Source organism: Nuphar pumila, chromosome 3 (genome assembly GCF_984573655.1).
Source record: "Nuphar pumila chromosome 3, dmNupPumi1.hap1.1, whole genome shotgun sequence".
Taxonomy (NCBI): domain Eukaryota; kingdom Viridiplantae; phylum Streptophyta; class Magnoliopsida; order Nymphaeales; family Nymphaeaceae; genus Nuphar; species Nuphar pumila.
This window is the reverse complement of record NC_143251.1, coordinates 118,642,086-118,659,239: the sequence shown is the minus strand read 5'-3', so window position 1 is coordinate 118,659,239 and position 17,154 is coordinate 118,642,086. Positions and strand designations below refer to the sequence as shown.

General features: G+C 37.1%; 1 protein-coding gene across 3 annotated transcripts in view; it reads left to right on the top strand.

Moving 5' to 3' along the window:
• Nucleotides 1–5,505, top strand: part of LOC149843452 (RNA-binding (RRM/RBD/RNP motifs) family protein) — a 40,626-nt gene extending 35,121 nt beyond the window's left edge. For all 3 annotated transcript variants that reach the window (XM_089999813.1, XM_089999814.1, XM_089999815.1), the window contains 11 exons: nucleotides 509–559; nucleotides 646–728; nucleotides 811–865; nucleotides 994–1,090; nucleotides 1,862–2,351; nucleotides 2,450–2,654; nucleotides 2,756–2,826; nucleotides 3,904–4,072; nucleotides 4,159–4,288; nucleotides 4,415–4,845; nucleotides 4,922–5,505. In XM_089999813.1, coding sequence (XP_089855939.1) covers nucleotides 509–559; nucleotides 646–728; nucleotides 811–865; nucleotides 994–1,090; nucleotides 1,862–2,351; nucleotides 2,450–2,654; nucleotides 2,756–2,826; nucleotides 3,904–4,072; nucleotides 4,159–4,288; nucleotides 4,415–4,845; nucleotides 4,922–5,161 — 2,022 coding nt within the window. In that variant the 3' untranslated portion in view covers nucleotides 5,162–5,505. The remainder of the gene's footprint in view (nucleotides 1–508; nucleotides 560–645; nucleotides 729–810; nucleotides 866–993; nucleotides 1,091–1,861; nucleotides 2,352–2,449; nucleotides 2,655–2,755; nucleotides 2,827–3,903; nucleotides 4,073–4,158; nucleotides 4,289–4,414; nucleotides 4,846–4,921) is intronic.
• The last annotated feature ends 11,649 nt before the right edge of the window (nucleotides 5,506–17,154 follow it).

Below are 17,154 nucleotides of genomic sequence, written 5' to 3'. Positions count from 1 at the left end.
TATGTGAAACAGCAAGACTGATGTCACTATGGTGAATATGACATTTGGCTATAATCGATCTTGAAAACCAAAAATTGGAATCCCCTCCCCTCCTTTTACCAATTTACCCACCCCTCTGCCTCCTAACACACACTCACAACCGCCACTAATGAAGAAAATGTTAAAAGTAAAAAAAATTGGCAAAGTTTGAGCTAATCTAATTACTTTATGCTTCATAATTTATCAGATTTCTTTGTTATATGATTTCCATTTGTAGCATCCATGCTTCTAGCTTAGTAGTTCAAATAGATGAAGCAAAGATGATAAAAGTTACTGGGGAAGGATGGAATATGTCCTCTGCTTTTTCTTTACCTCGCTCTCTCTCTCTCTCTCTCCATGCATGCACACACATAAATAATCTTTATTTGCCAGTTGTCAGATAATAACATATTTTTTTGCATTCTACTGCTAAATATCCAAATATAAACAGATTTTATAACTTTTCTCTCTATGGCTTACTGTTAAACAGGGTTCAAAGACTAGGAAATGGCGGGTTATTGTACGAAATTTGCCTTTCAAGGTTCTTGCCAAGGCAGAGCATTATATTTACTTTCTTTTCTCTAGGGAAGCTTTCTGTTATCTAATTTTGTTTGAGTCTGTTTGCAGGTTACTGCTGAAGAGTTAAAAAATTTGTTTGTTTCAGCTGGTTTTGTGTGGAATATATCTATTCCGCACTCATCTGAGGAAGGGTATGTGCCATTCCTTGAAGTTAACTGTTTCATATATATTTTCAATGAGATGCAAAATTATGTTCTCTTCCAAATGTAACAGATTATCAAAGGGCTTTGCCTTTGTTACTTTCACTTGCAAGAAAGACGCAGAAAATGTAGGTCTTAGGTGCCTTGCTGCTGCCTTTTTCTTTTCCTTATTGAAAGGGTTTTTATTTCCAACATTTATCTTCTCACTGGAACTTTGCTTTAAATAATTTATTTGACCTAGTCATTCTGGTCCTAGGCTATCACCACTCTCAATGGTCAGAGAATTGGAAAAAGGGTGGTTGCTGTTGATTGGGCAGTTCCAATAAAGATCTATGCTACTTCCACTGCTTCAGGTAATCTCTGTGTAACATGGACACTTTTTCTGACACTTTTTTTGCAAAACTCACCCTGCAGATGTATTCGGCATGGTCCATGTGCTAGGAATCAACTGTTGGATCATGTATTTTCGATGAAAAAATGTGATTTTTTGGATGCTTTATGAAAATTCTGAGCCATTGATTTTCGAACCTTAAAGGATCCTTCTTATGCATCATAATCGGTTGATCCAAGAGTCGGCTTCTATGAAGCCAAGCATCTAGATCACATCCTTACAGTGAAATTTAATTACAATAATAAAAATGATTCCTTGTTTCAGTATGTCCATTGCATTTTTCTGTTAGTGTTACTTATGTAGCTTGGTGGGGAACATACTAATGGCAGCAACTTTTGAGTTTATCATGTTGATGTGGTGTTAAACAAAGAGACAAAAAAGTAAAATAATGCATTATAAAAAACTGATAGCATGAAGAAATAATTTGAAGAATAATAAGTTTATAAAGTACTTTTAGTAATTGTAAATTTGACAGTGTCTTACTCTTTGCAATATATGGCCAGATATAAGGTGGATGCAATAATGATACTAATTTTATGATATGGTTAATATACATACTAAGTTGCCAGAGCACTGGTGATGTGTAGTATACATCTAATCATAGAAAAATGTGTGAATCTCTCCTAAAATGATTATAGCCTTTTGCAATACTTGAAGAACATTTCAGCTATTTATCATCTTGCTTGAGTGTAATTCTATTTATGTTGTAATGATCCTTGTATTCTGAACATAGGGAATGGAAGTGGCACCGTTGAGGCACTTGGGTCATCTGATGATGACTCTTCCTTTGAGGATGACATTGATGTCAAGGAAACAGAGGTACTTCAGGACCATCATGCAGAAGGTGATGATGTTTCAAGTGGGTTCAATTCTCAGGCTTGCCCCACTGAAATGAAGCTGGGAGATGAGGACATTGCTACAAAAGTTCTTCATAACTTGATCTCAGGGCCTCGGGATGAACAGACTAAATCATCTACTAGTTCTACGTTCCTCCATCATGGCAAGGAGCTTGAATCAAAATTGCCACTTACTACAAAGACTATAGTAGCTGCTGATGTGGAGAGGCGTGCTTCTGAGGTGCCTCTTAAGCAAGATCATGATTTGGATAGGACCATTTTCATAAGTAACCTCCCCTTTGCAATTGAGGAAGAAGAAGTGAAGCAGCGCTTCACTAAATTCGGGGAAGTGCAAGCCTATCTTCCAGTTCTTCATCAAGTTACAGGGTATGTTATCCACACGTTAAGTGACACATCTTTTCCTTCTCTTAGTTTTATGGAAATTGTTGCATTTTTTGTGCTAATGCTGTCACTTGGTGGATTAGGCGACCTAAGGGAACTGCATTTCTCAAGTTTGAATCCCCAGAATCAGCTAATGCTGCAGTTTCAGCAGCGAATATTCTAGAAGGCATTCTTATGCGAGGAAGGCAGTTGACTGTTAAGAAGGCTTTGGACAAGAAACTAGCTAAAGAAAAGGAGCTGAAAAATGCAAAGAAGGAACACGACAAACGAAATCTTTACCTTGCAAAGGTGATCTATTGTTTATCACTCATTGGAGGGTGATTTGAAATGCTATTCCAATTTTCAGGAATTTAGTATGCAATTTATGCACATTTGTCACTTGCAATCAGGAAGGTCTGATTCTTCGTGGGTCAGCTGCTGCTGCTGGTGTGTCTGAGGATGACATGTTAAAACGTGAACTGTAAGTTTATCAATCATCACCATTAATTTTGCTATTTGTTAACTCCTTTGGACATCTGATTTGACCCGAAATTTGTAAAAGGTAAGATCATGCATGATTAATTGTTGCACTTAGATCAGACCTCAAAAAAATGTGTTGTAGATCACTAACAATTTCCTGGAACCTTTTGCGTATTTATGTCACTCCACAGTGTCCCTGACTCTCTGGACGTGCCTGTACCCAATAACGCCAGGAGATGCAATTACATGAGCACAAAAAACATTTCATTTTATGTAAAAATCCTATAGAATGAGATGTTGCTAAGAGCTTTATGAGAGTCGTTTTGCAGTCATATTTTTGGAGTGGTTGATTCTTATTAAATCATTTATCAAAGATTCTTGACTTCTTATTATATGGTTCCCTCTTGTTGAGTCAAATTTGATTGCTGAATGGTAGTGTAGTGACATCTTAAACCAGGGATTTTGATTTCAAACGTTCATTCCTACCACTTCCACTCCCAAGTATGTTGTCAAAAGTGCCAGACACTGTATAGACGTCAGACGTCTCAAACCCCTAAAAAACCTAGCTGATGTCTAAGCAGGACTAGTTGTTCTGATATATATATATATATATATATATATATATATATATATATATATATATATATATATATATATATATATATATATATATATATATATATATATATATCGAAGAGAGATAAGGACTTTTGGGGGCAAGTGAGAGAGAAACATGCCCTCCCCATCCTGTTTAGTGAAAACAATAAAAAGAAAGGGAGAACGTCCCTTGCAACTAGTGATTAGTTGCTGACAAGTTGACCTTTTCCTAGAGCACCTAATCGGCTGCCCAGTCACACCTTTGACTACAAAGATTACCAAAAAATGGGAAAAAAGGGGTGAGGAAAGGGGATTTTCTACTCTGGCCTGTTTCCTTTTTCTGAATCTATAACGATCCAATGTGTTCTCTCGAAATGCCGTCATTAGTTTTCAAATTTTACTGGAAGTTGGCTACTTAATTCTGTCTACAATTGATAATTTTAGTACGACCTGGCTGACATAACAATGCGTCATGTTGCAGGTTGGATAAAAAAAAGGCAGTGAAACTTCAATCACCAAACTTTCATGTCTCTAGAACAAGATTGATTATTTATAATGTGCCAAAATCAATGTCAGAACTAGAACTGAAGAAGCTGTTTACTGATGCAGTCATTCAGCGAGCTTGCAAACAGACACCTACAATCAAGCAGGTCTTTTTACTTTTGTTTTGGTATATGGTGATCATGACTAATTGCTGTTGTTGATCCATTAATTGATTTGCTGCTTGAATATTCAGGTGAAAATCTTAAAAGATAATAAGAAATCAACTGCTAATACAAAAGAGAGATCACGAGGAGTTGCTTTTATTGAGTTCAGTGAACATGAGCATGCTCTTGTAGCCTTAAGAGTCCTTAATAACAATCCTGGTATGTATTACTTCTGTCTGTTCATACCATAAAAAAATTGTTGGTTAATCCTAATTGCATTAGCCTATATCTGCGTGGTGATATTTAGCTTTCTTTGTTTTCCTTTTATCACTTTGGTTCGATCAGAAACTTTTGGTCCTGAGCATCGTCCCATCGTTGAGTTTGCCATTGAAAACATCCATGCAATAAAGAGGAAGAAAGACTTACAAAACATCCAAAAGGAAAAGAAAGATGTCAGCATTCAGAAACAGGCTACTGAAGGCCGGCCAGAGAATAACCGTAAGGTGAAACTTAAAGCACACAAAATCAAAGGCAGAAAAAATTCGATTGAGGTGCATGATGATAGCAACAGGAATGGAGGGGAACAGGTTAATTCTGAGGTTCAGGAAAACGCTAAGAAAAATGACAGAAGACCGAAGCTAAAGAAGACAAGTGCTTCGAAAAGAGGAAGGGCTGAATTATCCAAGAATTCTGAACGTCAGGACCAAGATGTGATGCCTGCAAGCAGACGCCAAAGCACAGAATCAGCTAAAAAGATCCATAATACTGAGAAGAAGGTATCAACAGTAAAATTCTTGTTGAAAAAGGATTGCTTCCATTTTGTACTGATGGTATTTTCAATGTAACATGTAGGAAAAGGATATGGCTTTTGGTTCTGAAGCAAAAGCAAAAAAACCAAAGAAGAGGAAGCTACAAGAGGAGGGTCTTCCATCCGAACAAGGTAAGAAGAGGAAAACAAAAAAGCAGAAAGCACCTCAAATGGAATTGGCGGACAAACTTGATGGATTAATTGAACAGTACCGCTCCAAAATTTCTAGCAATAGAAGTGATAAAAAGCAGAGATCCGGGGAGGTTAAGAGGTGGTTCGAGTAAAGGCGAGCTGTGAGATTCCTGCATTGTTAAAAGTGAGCGTCATGTGAGAGGGAGCGAAAGATGGAATTATAAAAATTGACATGCTGCTTTCCTCAGTTCTCAGTGGGGAACGGGTTCAGAAGCTGGTGAAGAGTGTGCTCGCGCGCTTGCACAAAAAAGATTTTGTCGGTAATGTAAGGATTTTCTTGCAAATTTCACTTTTGTAGAAATATAATTTAAAAAGGTCGGATTGGATTCTGCACTTGAGTGACGAATCAGTTGGGTGAATAACCTGTTTGAATTAAGTTCATCAAACTCCATTCTTATTCACATCTTTTACTTGATTAAGGCTCCACTTGGGTGACAATAAGGAAAACTATGTTTCATAGAAACCTGGTTTTCTTTAAAACTTGGTTTTCCGTAAACTTGATTTACAAAAAACCAAGTTTTTTGGTGTTTGGATGACCGAAAATCTTAAAAACTAGGTTTTTGGAATTTCAACACACAAAAGAAAAAATGAAAAGAACCAAGTTCCTGGTCATTTTCTGGCCAGCCTATAAGGGTGGCATAACCTCGGCCATTTTCTGGCTGGTGGCTGTGCGAAAAATGGTTGGATATCCTAAAATAAATAAATAAATTTTTAAAAAAATTTACAAAAAACGACTCCCATTTTCCGGCCGGCCTGGTGCCACTGGGCAAGGGAGGTATTACTCCGGCTGGTAGATGGCTGGATAATATAAAATTAAAAAATGTTAAAAAGTTTCAAAAAAAAAAGAAAAAGTGGCCAGGGTGCCACCCAGCAAGGGAGGTGTAGTCCGGCCATCCATTCACCGCTGGTGGATGACCAGATATGCAAAAATTAAAAAATGCTAAAAATGTTGAAGAAAAAGATTAAATGATCCTGCCAGCCAACGGCCAGTGGATGGTCGGAAAATTGCCAGATAGCCTAAAACACGGAAATAATGCAAAAAATATTTGAAAAAAAAAGAAAAATGGCCAGGCCGTTTTCCAGCCAGCCACTAGCCAGAAAATGGCCGGCCTAGTGTCACCCTTACTGGGAAGCACCAGCCAGCCGGATTTTTTTTTACAAAGACGATTTTGGCCATTTCCGACCATCCACTGGTTTGTAACCATGTTTTGGGTGTCGTCTAAATGCAGCCTAAAGAATAAATTTTGAACTGTAAGTTTTTATTTAATGGTGTTTGGTTGACCAAAAAAAATGTTTTTGTAATTTCTTAAAGAATAAATGATTATATTTTCACACCCCTTTGTGAATCAAGGAGGAACAGTATGACGAGTTGGGTATCAATCTTATGATTTTGTGCATTCAGCATACCAAGCATTGGCGTTGAGAAATCCCTCGATGAACTTGCGATTCTTTAGCACCATCCAACCTTTTCTTGCATGTCAACCCGGACTTGTTTTCTTTCTTTTTCTTAATCATCATCATCATTGTCACTGCTTGCTTAAACCACGCACCGAGACCTATCAATTATCCAATCAATGAAAATACCATAAACCAGTGGGAACAAGGACTATAAAGTTGAGCCTACTGTCCAACCCTTCTGCATCTTTGGCATTTCTACGGGTGCTATGCAGCACTTCCATCATCGTCACGTTTTTGTATGGTCATCATTCCTTTCGCAAGCCAGTTAACTCTCTGGTTGCTGGAGCGACTATGCTATTGCTACCCATCAGAATCTGAGAGTGATTCCCTCAGTTCAAGAACCAATTGCTCAGCCTCTCCGCTGTTATATGTGGCTGCCGTTACACACCGTCGGCCCTTATCATCATCAAACTCTGTCACAAAGATCTAAGTGAGGCCCATGAGAGTTTGTCGCTTGTGCGACGTTCACCAGACGAGAGTAGATCAAATGACCTGCCTAGTGATTTGACATCCTCACCGTCCACAAATACCTTTATGGAAGTGATTTGACATCTTCACCGTCCATTGCTCATGGTCGTACTTGTGTACATCACTCTCTTAAAAGGTATTTGTCACCAGGCTCCTCATGGTGCATTCCCACCTCACTCTTTGAGGTATTCCTGAAAACCATAAGGCTCTGTTTGGCAACCGGAGATGAAAGTGATGGAGAGATCAGAAGTGAGACTGGGAATCCCTAAACACTATTGTTTGGGATTTTCCTATATTTGGGACAAGGGAATTGAGATGGCCTCCCATCTCCCATTTTCAACTACATATTACATCCTAAAAAGAATGTAGTTGACAAATTCACCCTCCTTGCCCATTTCCACCTCCATTCCCATCTCCCGTCCCTTCTCTTTGAAAACAGTGCAAAGCAAATGCATGGAGAACTTCAATAGTTCATAGGATTTCATTTTGTGAGACCCAACCTAGATCCAAGTGGGGTTTTCCATCCTTTCATTATACCTCATCCATCGTTCCACACAGCTGCTAAGGCCATGGCCTCTAATATATGTGATCTCAGAGGATTGAAATTAACTTTCCACAACTTGTAGATAATGCCCCCATTATCTTAGTAACCTTTCATAACCATATATTGGTTATACGTGCATGCAGGCACTAACTCACACTGTTAGGGTGGTTATAACTTTAGATCTCATAACATACCAAGTAGATCCACCACTTTAGTGGTTCATAGGATTTCATTTTGTCAGACCCAATGACCATACTCAGTATCCAATACCTGGAATAAACATCTTCCACTACGGATGGAACCTCTCTTGAAATTAAAGGCATAGAAAATTTTGAAACTCAAGATTTTTTTATTCCAAAAATCAGATTTATAGCTAAGCTAAACTTAAACCTTCTCTTTGTTTCTCAACTCTCAGACCATGGTTGTGATATTAAATTTTTTTTTGATAAATGTTCAATACAGGATCGCCGCTCCGGGAAATTGATTGGAGAAGGCTTTAGGAAGAGAGACTTATACTATATGGACTCTCTTTAAATTCCAAAAAAAAATTATAATGTTGCCCGACACAAAGATGTAAATGTATGGCACAAAAGACTTGGTCATCCTAACATCACCAAGTTATCTTATTTACATTTTGTAAAAGATCTCTCTAAAAGTTCATTTTCTTGTAATGATTGTATTCTCGGGAAAATGCAAAGTTTACCTTTTGAGCAAAGAACTATGTTCGCTTCTAAACCTTTCAAAATTGTTCATTCAGATGTTTAGGAACCTGCACCAGTTGTTTCAAAAGGAGGTTTTTCTTACTATGTAATCTTTGTGGATGACTTTTCTAGATATTCATGGATTTATTTTCTCAAGTATAAGCATGAAGTTTTTTTGTGCTTCAAATCCTTTCATGTAATGATCATAAATCAATTCAACATCAACATCAACATAAAGATATTTAGAAGTGATTCTGAAGGAGAATCTCTCTCCAATGAATTCAAAAAATATCTTGAGGATAGTGGTATTGTTCACCAAAGGTCTTATTCTAAAACCCCTCAATAAAATGGGTTGACCAAAAGGAAACATAGACACATCATTGAGACCACTAGAACCCTTCTTATATCTCAAAATATTGCTAAAAACTTTTGGGCCAAGGCAACCCTTGCTTCAGTATATATCATAAATCGCTTACCTTCTAGGAATTTGAGAAAGATCTCTCCTTTTGAAGTTTTACATAAGATGAAACCTGATTATAATAGGTTACGAGTCTTTGGTTGTAAGTGTTTTATACTTACTGATAAGAATGACAAACTCTCTCCCAAGGCTATTCCTTGCGTCATTCTTGGATATTCTGAAACTCAAAAAGGGTTTCGATGTTATGACCCTAGAAATGATAAGTTATATATCTCAAGAAATATGACTTTCTTAGAAAATGGGAACGGATTTGAAAGAAATGTTTACCACCAGAAAAATACTGATTATTCTTTCTTATTTGTCTTATTATTTAATAATGATGACATGTCTAGTGATGATGAAGTATCATAAAATCATGATGAGAAAAATGGAGTAGATATTGATAATCTTAACTCACCTAATATCCAAGAAGGCAGAATTTCAAGAGACCCAATAACCTATTCTTGTAGAAATCGAGATACATTCAGAAGTGCTATTGATCAATATAGTGAGTCTATTCTCACTCCTGATCACAGAAGATCTGAAAGAAATAGGAGATTTCCAACTCGATTTGTCTCTTTTGATTCATTTTCACCCAGATATAGGGCTTGTCTTAGTGCTATTCATTCTTACTTTGAACCAAGAAATTTTGAAGAAGCTAAAAAAATGTATAGAATGGCAAGAAGCTATGCAAAATGAACTCAATGCTCTTAGGAAAGTTGAGACATGGAAATTCCAAACTCTACCTATTGGAAAGAAAACTATAGGTTGTCATTGGGTATTTAAGGTTAAGACTAAGAGCGATGAATCTCTAGAGAGATACAAAGCTCGCTTAGTCGCAAAAGGGTATGGACAAGAATATCATATTGATTATGAAGAAACTTTTGCTCCTATAGCTTGAATGATTACAATTAGATGTCTTATTACTATTGTGTCTATAAAAAACTGGAATATTTTTCAAATGGATGTGAAAAATGCTTTTTTAAATGGTGATTGTTAGATGCCCCACCAGGTATGAAGATTCCTAAAGATAAAGTTCTTCGCCTTCGAAAAACCCTCTATGGTTTGAAACAGGCTCCCAAAGCCTGGTATGATAGATTTAACAGTGTAATGGTACAAAATAGATTTTCTTCTTGTTATACTGATACTGCATTATTTACTAGAAAATCTGATGCAGGGATTGTGATATTATTGCTCTATATGTTGATGATATGTTAATTATAGGTGATGATGTGCAAGGAGTCAAGGGTATTAAGTCTGTCTTGACTTCGAAATTTGAGATGTCAAATTTAGGTTTTCTAACATACTTTCTTGGAATTGAGGTTTCTTATTCTCAACGTGGTTATTTTTTTATCTCAATCTAAACTTGTCTGTGAGATTATTGACATGTCAGGAATTTTCAATGACAAAGTTTGCGAAACTCTTGAAATAGTTGGCTAAAAAATGAAAATCGATGACAGGATCCTTCCTATCGATCCTACTCATTACCGACAATTGGTAGGCTCGTTGATGTACCTTAGCATCACTAAGCCTAATTTGTCTCATGCAATTCACATTGCCAGTCAATTCCAGCATGCTCCCACAATCGTTCACATGAGTGTTGTGCTTCGCAGCATCAGATATTTAAAGGGATCTGTAAATAAGGGAGTATTTTTGTCTTCTTCTTCTGAATTAAAGTTAATTGCTTATATTGACTCAGATTGGGGAGGTGACCCTAATAATCGTCACTCCACCACTGGTTTTTGTATCTTCTTAGGAGAGTCTCTGATTTCTTGGTGATGTAAAAAGCAACAGAAGGTTTCTCTATCCTCCACTCAAGCAGAATATAGAGCCATGACATCCAGCATCATTGAAATTATATGGATTCAGTGTCTTTTAGAAAATACGGGAGTTTTTATTAAAGAACCAACCAAGTTATGCTGCGACAATAACAATGCAATTTATATTGCCAAGAATCACACTTTTCATAAGCGAACAAAGCATATAGAAATGGACTGCCACTATGTGAGGAAAGAATACTTGAAGAAGGTCATTGATCTCCCGTACGTGACGTCTGAGTATAAACTGGCAGACTTCTTCACTAAGGCTCTTTGCTTGCTTAGATTTCACTTCCTTCTTGGCAAACTTTCAGTTATCGCACCGTAAGTTTGAGGGGAGGTGTTAAAATGTAATTGCAAACCAACATTGTAAGTATATATATATATCCATATTATCCAAAAGGGTATTTCTATAATTTCACTCTTTACGCATATTCCACTTGGAATATTGCTTGTAATTTCTTCTTTATTTTATTTTCTATTCTTTTTATTTTTTTCTATTTTATTTCCTTTTTTTTAAGTGTCGTATCAATTTGGGGGCCTCCCAATAGAGTCGTTGGGGGCTCCCAACGGTCACAAATGTGACCATTGGGGGCTCCCCAACGACTCCTTTTGGAGCCCCCCATGTGGTCCCTTTTGCTTGTATAAATAGGGGTGTTCTCCCTTTGTAATTTGACAAGCTTGAGAGTCTTATGCATTTTTTTTTTATTGAATCACATGCCTTAGTGCATGTTTGCTATTTTTGTGCATTTGTGCGTAGTTGTTCAAGTATTGTGTGAGTGCCTTCGTGCACATCTTTTGTAAAGTATTTGTTCTTGTATACGTATTGTCTCTTTATAGACATTTTCAGTAGACATTTTCACACTGGGCTATATCAATTCTAGATTAATATGAACCTTGAATAGAGTCCAGATCCATATTAATTTGCATTATCTGCATTGGATCTAGTTTGATCTAAATCCGAACTTGGCCCGTCGAGGCGGTCCTTTTTTTAAAAAAATATGATTTTCGGGTCATCCGTAGTCCGAATTTAAAAAAGTAAAATATTGTTACGCTCAGAATTTTGAGACTCATCTAACGATATATAACTCGAATTTTGCTTCTGAAATTTGTCCGAAAACAACCTAAATTTTGTTTAAATTTGCTTGAATTTAAAGGTTGAAAATAAATTTTTTTCTCACATTTTAAGTGGCTCGTTTAGGCCTTGTCGATGAGACCTGAGCCAAGCCCATACTCAAAAGCATCAGCCTAGAATCAAGAATCTATGGATTTTTCTTTTATACTTAGCAAAGTTTTGAAAAAACTCAAAATAACTAAGTGTGAAAATATGGGATATTACAAAGACAGTCGCAGATCCACGTCAGATTATGTTTTTATGTTGGCTGGGGGATCTATTTCTTGGAGGAGTGCCAAGCAGACACTCATTGCTTATTCTATAATGACAGCATAATTCGTAGTTTGTTATGAGGTATCCAACCATAGGATATGACTGCGTAATTTTATCACATGGTTGTGAATTATGAATAATATTAAGAAACCGATAAAGTTATTTTTGTGACATTAATTCAGCAGTGCCATATTTCAATAATAACAGGAACTCATCGAAGTCAAAGCATATTGACATTAAGTTACTTGTTGTTAAAGAAATAATGCAGAATGATCAGATATCGATACAACATATTGACACAAACTCCATGATTGTGTATCCGCTTACTAAAGGCTTACCACCCAAGGTCTTTCATGAGCATACTAGTCGAATGGGTGTCTTATCAATTTATGATATGCTGGTTTAGTGGGAGTTTGTATTTAGACGTTCTATGATATAATAAAGTTCTTCAATATAAAGTTAAAGTTTCAGTTTTTATTTTGTACTCATTTTGTTGTGATCTCACTAAAGTCTAAAGAAGGACTAGTTGAAAATAGACATATTTGATCACATTGCATGTAATTTTCATGCTTCACATGTATATTGATCCATGCCATTTGGTTATGTCAATATATCTGATCATTGATGAGCCCAATTATGTTATTTGTAATAAAGACCACTTTGGTTCTATGTTTACATGATCAATAGATCGGATTGATAGAGACATCAATTAGTAAAACACTATTTTTGAGCTCATAAGGTTATAATGTGTGATTATAAGGTTACGTATGTAGCCTAAATGAGAGATTATTAGAAAAATTGTGTGGGCTTACATACGTTGAACCACACATTATAGATTATCTTAGGTTCATGCTCGGTTTATATGATCTAATCTAGTTGGGCCATATGATGTCTCATATGGTATGATACACTACGTGAATAGACTTGTTCTGTCTAAAATTCTGTAATGGGCTGAATTCGAGATAGGCTCCTAATTGAAAACAGATTAGGTTACGATCCTCGAACCTTATATAATGGCCCTCTCTTTGAGGCTTCCCATATATCCATCAAGAGAAAGCAGTCCCTCTCATAAGGTTTAGACAAAGAAATATGACCACGTATATCGGTTTTGGAAGATCATGCTCGTCAATCATCTATGTAAAACCCAAAAATTTTATAAAATTTTGCAAATTGGGCCTGGATCCAAATTACAGATCCAAGACCCATAAAGGGGTTTTTCACATACATTTACCTCGTAAATTTGATATGTACTTATAAGTACAATAATTTGTAATTAACTAAGTAATTCGGAGAATAATAATCATCCAATAGGAGTGCGTAGATGGGTATGGGATCCATATACCGGATCCATGTACATATATATATATTTATATATATATCTAAATATATATATATATGTGCATAATAATAAATAAATAATATTAATATTGGTAATACTATAGAAACATAATATATATATATATATTAAGCGGATTCGAGGATCCACAGTTGGATCCACTTGGATCCAACTTGCGGATCCATTTTGGTGGGGGTTAAGGTTTTATTTAAAATGTGAGATTTAAAATAAATAAAATTTTTAAGTTTTTTTTTTATCCAAGGATCCACAGTGGATCCATTTGGATCCACTTGTGGATCAATTTTGTCTTGGGGCCGGGTTGCGGGTCTCGGGTTCGGACCCGAGCCCCACCCCATTTTCTTCAGCCCTGTTAAATGAAAAGGGCAACCCGATAAGGGTTGCCCGATAAAACCCTAACCCCAAAACAGAAAGGGGGGGCGCAGGGGCAGGGGGGGGGGGGTTACGCAGAGCGTAACGACCCCGCGCCCATCTCGGCTGAGAAGGGGGAGGCCTGGGGTCGATAAAGGAGGGGAGTGGAGAGGGGCTCTCACCCTCTTCACTCAGCCCCATCTCTCTCTCTCTCTCTCTCTCTCTCCCTGTCTGCGGGCGCGCACCGGAGAAGGAAGGGGTCGCCGGAAAAAGGCTGCGGCAACTCGCAGCCACCAGTAGCCACCAACACCCACCAAAGTCTTCCAGCAAGCTCCCTTCTTCACGGCATCCGCGGGGAGCAGCAGCCGCAAGGGTCGTCGGAGAGTTCGCCGGAAGATTTCGTCAAGAGGTACGGGTTTTCCTCTTGATTTCGAGTGAGAAAAAGGGTGTAAATTTTGCTTTACATGGAATATTTTAGGAAAATCGTAGAGGGGCAGATTTGGGGTTTGAGGCGCCGGAACCCCAAATCGTCAGTTTTGTGAAATTTGATGCTATGGGTTATACTGGTACCTTATTGGGTGGGTTGAGGATGCTATTGAAATCAGTTTTGTGGCCGATAGGGTTGTCTAGCAAAAGTTTTCTCCATTACCAATAGTCTAGTAATCTGATTTTCAGTTTTTTTGAGGTGTCGAGTTGCATATGTTGAGATTGTGTGGCTGGTTTAGTATTGTTTAGCATAAGTGGTGCTATTACTGTGGTTTGGTAATTATGTGCAACACATGGTTGAGGCTTCTTTCGTTTCATGTATGCTTCTTGATATCGGCTGTTTATAGCTGTACTATAAAAAAAAAAAACATGTTGATAGGTAGTGCGATTGTGGTTTGCATAAGCTTTTGAACCATGATTTTGTTAATGCATGCAAGTACATGTTTGATGATAAAACTTCAGTCTGACGTTTTCCCTATGTTTCTGTTTAGTTAATCTACTGTGCAACTAGATATGCGATACTTCTGTTTTCAAGATTTTATGGAAACGGTAGATTTTATTTGTTCTCCAGATTTTCTTTTGCTGAAAATCCCAATAACTAAGTTTGTGGCTATGATGGCAAGTAAACCTCACACAATTATTTTTTTGAGATTTCAAGTGTGTTATGCAAATATTGCTCGAGTACTATTGAAAACCATTTAATCTGATGGCATGCTTCATAATAGTAGATATACTTTATGCTATTTTCAGTAGCCTTTAACTCTCAAGAGGCTTAAACCGGCTGTGCATATTTGATGGAAAATTTCTGTGCTCAGTGCAAAATTTGGATGGGATTATCAACATATATTTAATATCTTTCATAGTGTTTGAGTTGTTCTTATATAAATTACTCTCTTTAGCTACTAAGCTTTTGTTCATATAGTGCATGGATGTCATGGCTGTGTTTGGGTCTCCTCAAGACACTTAAATGCAGGATTGAGAGATACTTTCGTAGTTTTAGGCACATTATTTTGGACTCTTCTTTGGCCTCCAGAGCATATCTTATAACTCCTTAGAGTCATATGAAGATGGGCCAGTTGCCTGTAACTTTATGTAAGTTCTGCAAAGGAAAAAGGTTTTGTTGTTAGTATGAAATATAAATTGTGAAACAAGGGTTTACAGATTCAAAGAAAGACTTGTCTGACAGGGGGGGGGATTGCCGGTTGGGTTTCGGTTGGAGTGAGGCTGAACCCTAGTCAATTAAGTCGGCCAAGCTTGAATAGCCAATTTTAAGAAAAACCTTATATAAACTAGATGTTATTTTAAATCCACAATTTGACTCATAGTGTGTGCATTTAGCTAAGTAGGTAACATGCTTGTCATGTACATGTGTGGTTATGAGTTCAAATCCTGCCTTATATAGAATTAAGTTTTTATGTATGTTCCACATGCCTATTGGTTATGTTATGCTTATTCAGGGTGATGTTTCCTTAGGTGCTTAAACTTGATAAATAATCCTTGTTCAAAATTATTGTTGTACGTGAGTGTACTTGTGCATATACACATATGGAATTTAGATCAAAACTGCATGGTTGTTCGTATGTTTTAATTGGATTGATTCATGAATGAACTCTTGCATTTGACACGAGTGGGTGCATGTCATGAAAACATGCATTTAATGTGTGTGTGTGAATGTACGCTTATGCCTATGAAATTATTGTTTCATGCACAATTTGCATACATGAATGCGCATTGAAAAGCATGTGAAAAGAATGCATAAGTGGCATACTCTTTATGATTTTTGCTTATGCATGTGGTAATGATTAAATTAGATCATTTGTGGCTGGATGAGCCTCGAGAACCAATTGTTCTCTGTTTTGGTTATTTTGATGCATTGCAACAAATCAAATGTGAGATTTGTTGTTTTACCGCACTGTTCTATGTTGTCATGGGCGGTGGTCCCGTGAAAAGCTTAGCATGCTGATGTGCAAGCTTATGTTATTAATTCTGCATGTAAATTTGCAAATGTAAAAGAAATGAATTAATAACCAGATAAAAGAAAATAAAGAACGGTGTAATTCACTTTCTCCTTGATGTCCCTGCTCTAGCGTGAGAATCTTGGATGTTGCGGTTTAGGAGAAACTGTGAGGATACAAAAACTCCGTGTGCGTTTTGTTGCCCCTGAACCCGATATTGAGGTTCTTCTCCTGGCCACGGTTGTAGGGAGAGTCCGCCACTTTACCCGGGAGTGGTGTGTTAGTCACAGCTGTGAGTTTGTTTTGGTATACCAAGAAAGTGGCGCCAGTGGATGCTGTTTTCCCTGGTGTCCCCGACTTTGGATGCTGTTTTCCAAGGTTCCGATGGATGGTGCTGTTTCCTGATATCGGTCGTGGGCTAAGTTTGGAACCCGGTAACAAAATACAAATTGTGTGTGAAGCTACCCCGGGAACCCTACTTGACCTTGGGGTTTGTACCGTTTGGTGTATCCGCGGGCCACTGTAATTAAAAAGAGGAATATAAGAATGTGTACATTTAATAGGACATGCATATGGAAAGAGAAAAACTGAAATGAAAGATAATAAATGGTTCATGCATTGCACATAAATCATGCATACTCTTGTTATGCATTAGTTCATGCATGTTTACCTGTTCACTTGGTTGCTTATGTTGATCATTGTATGGTGTTGAACTCTTTTGCATTTAATTGCCTTATTGATTAAGTTGTAATCAATGTTGCATATTTCGTGTTCCCTCTTGTTAAATGTTTAATTATGCATGAATGATTAATTGACTTAGTAATTGATTTTAATTGTATTCCTCAAAATATTACATGGACCTTATTTATGCTCTTTTTCTTATTTGATTCATTAGGGAAACCTGTATGCAGAATTCTTCGGATTTCTGACCCTCTTATTTTATTGGTTTTTCCCAGGCATAGGTGAGCAGTGAAGTCGACTAGCTTCTGAGGGATACGAGGGTCACAATTGTTTCAGACGACTTCACTTACGGACAGAGTGGCTCTACTGTTAATTTTCTTTTAGTTCTTCTGATTTTCCTGCAAATTGATATTTCACTTTTGACAT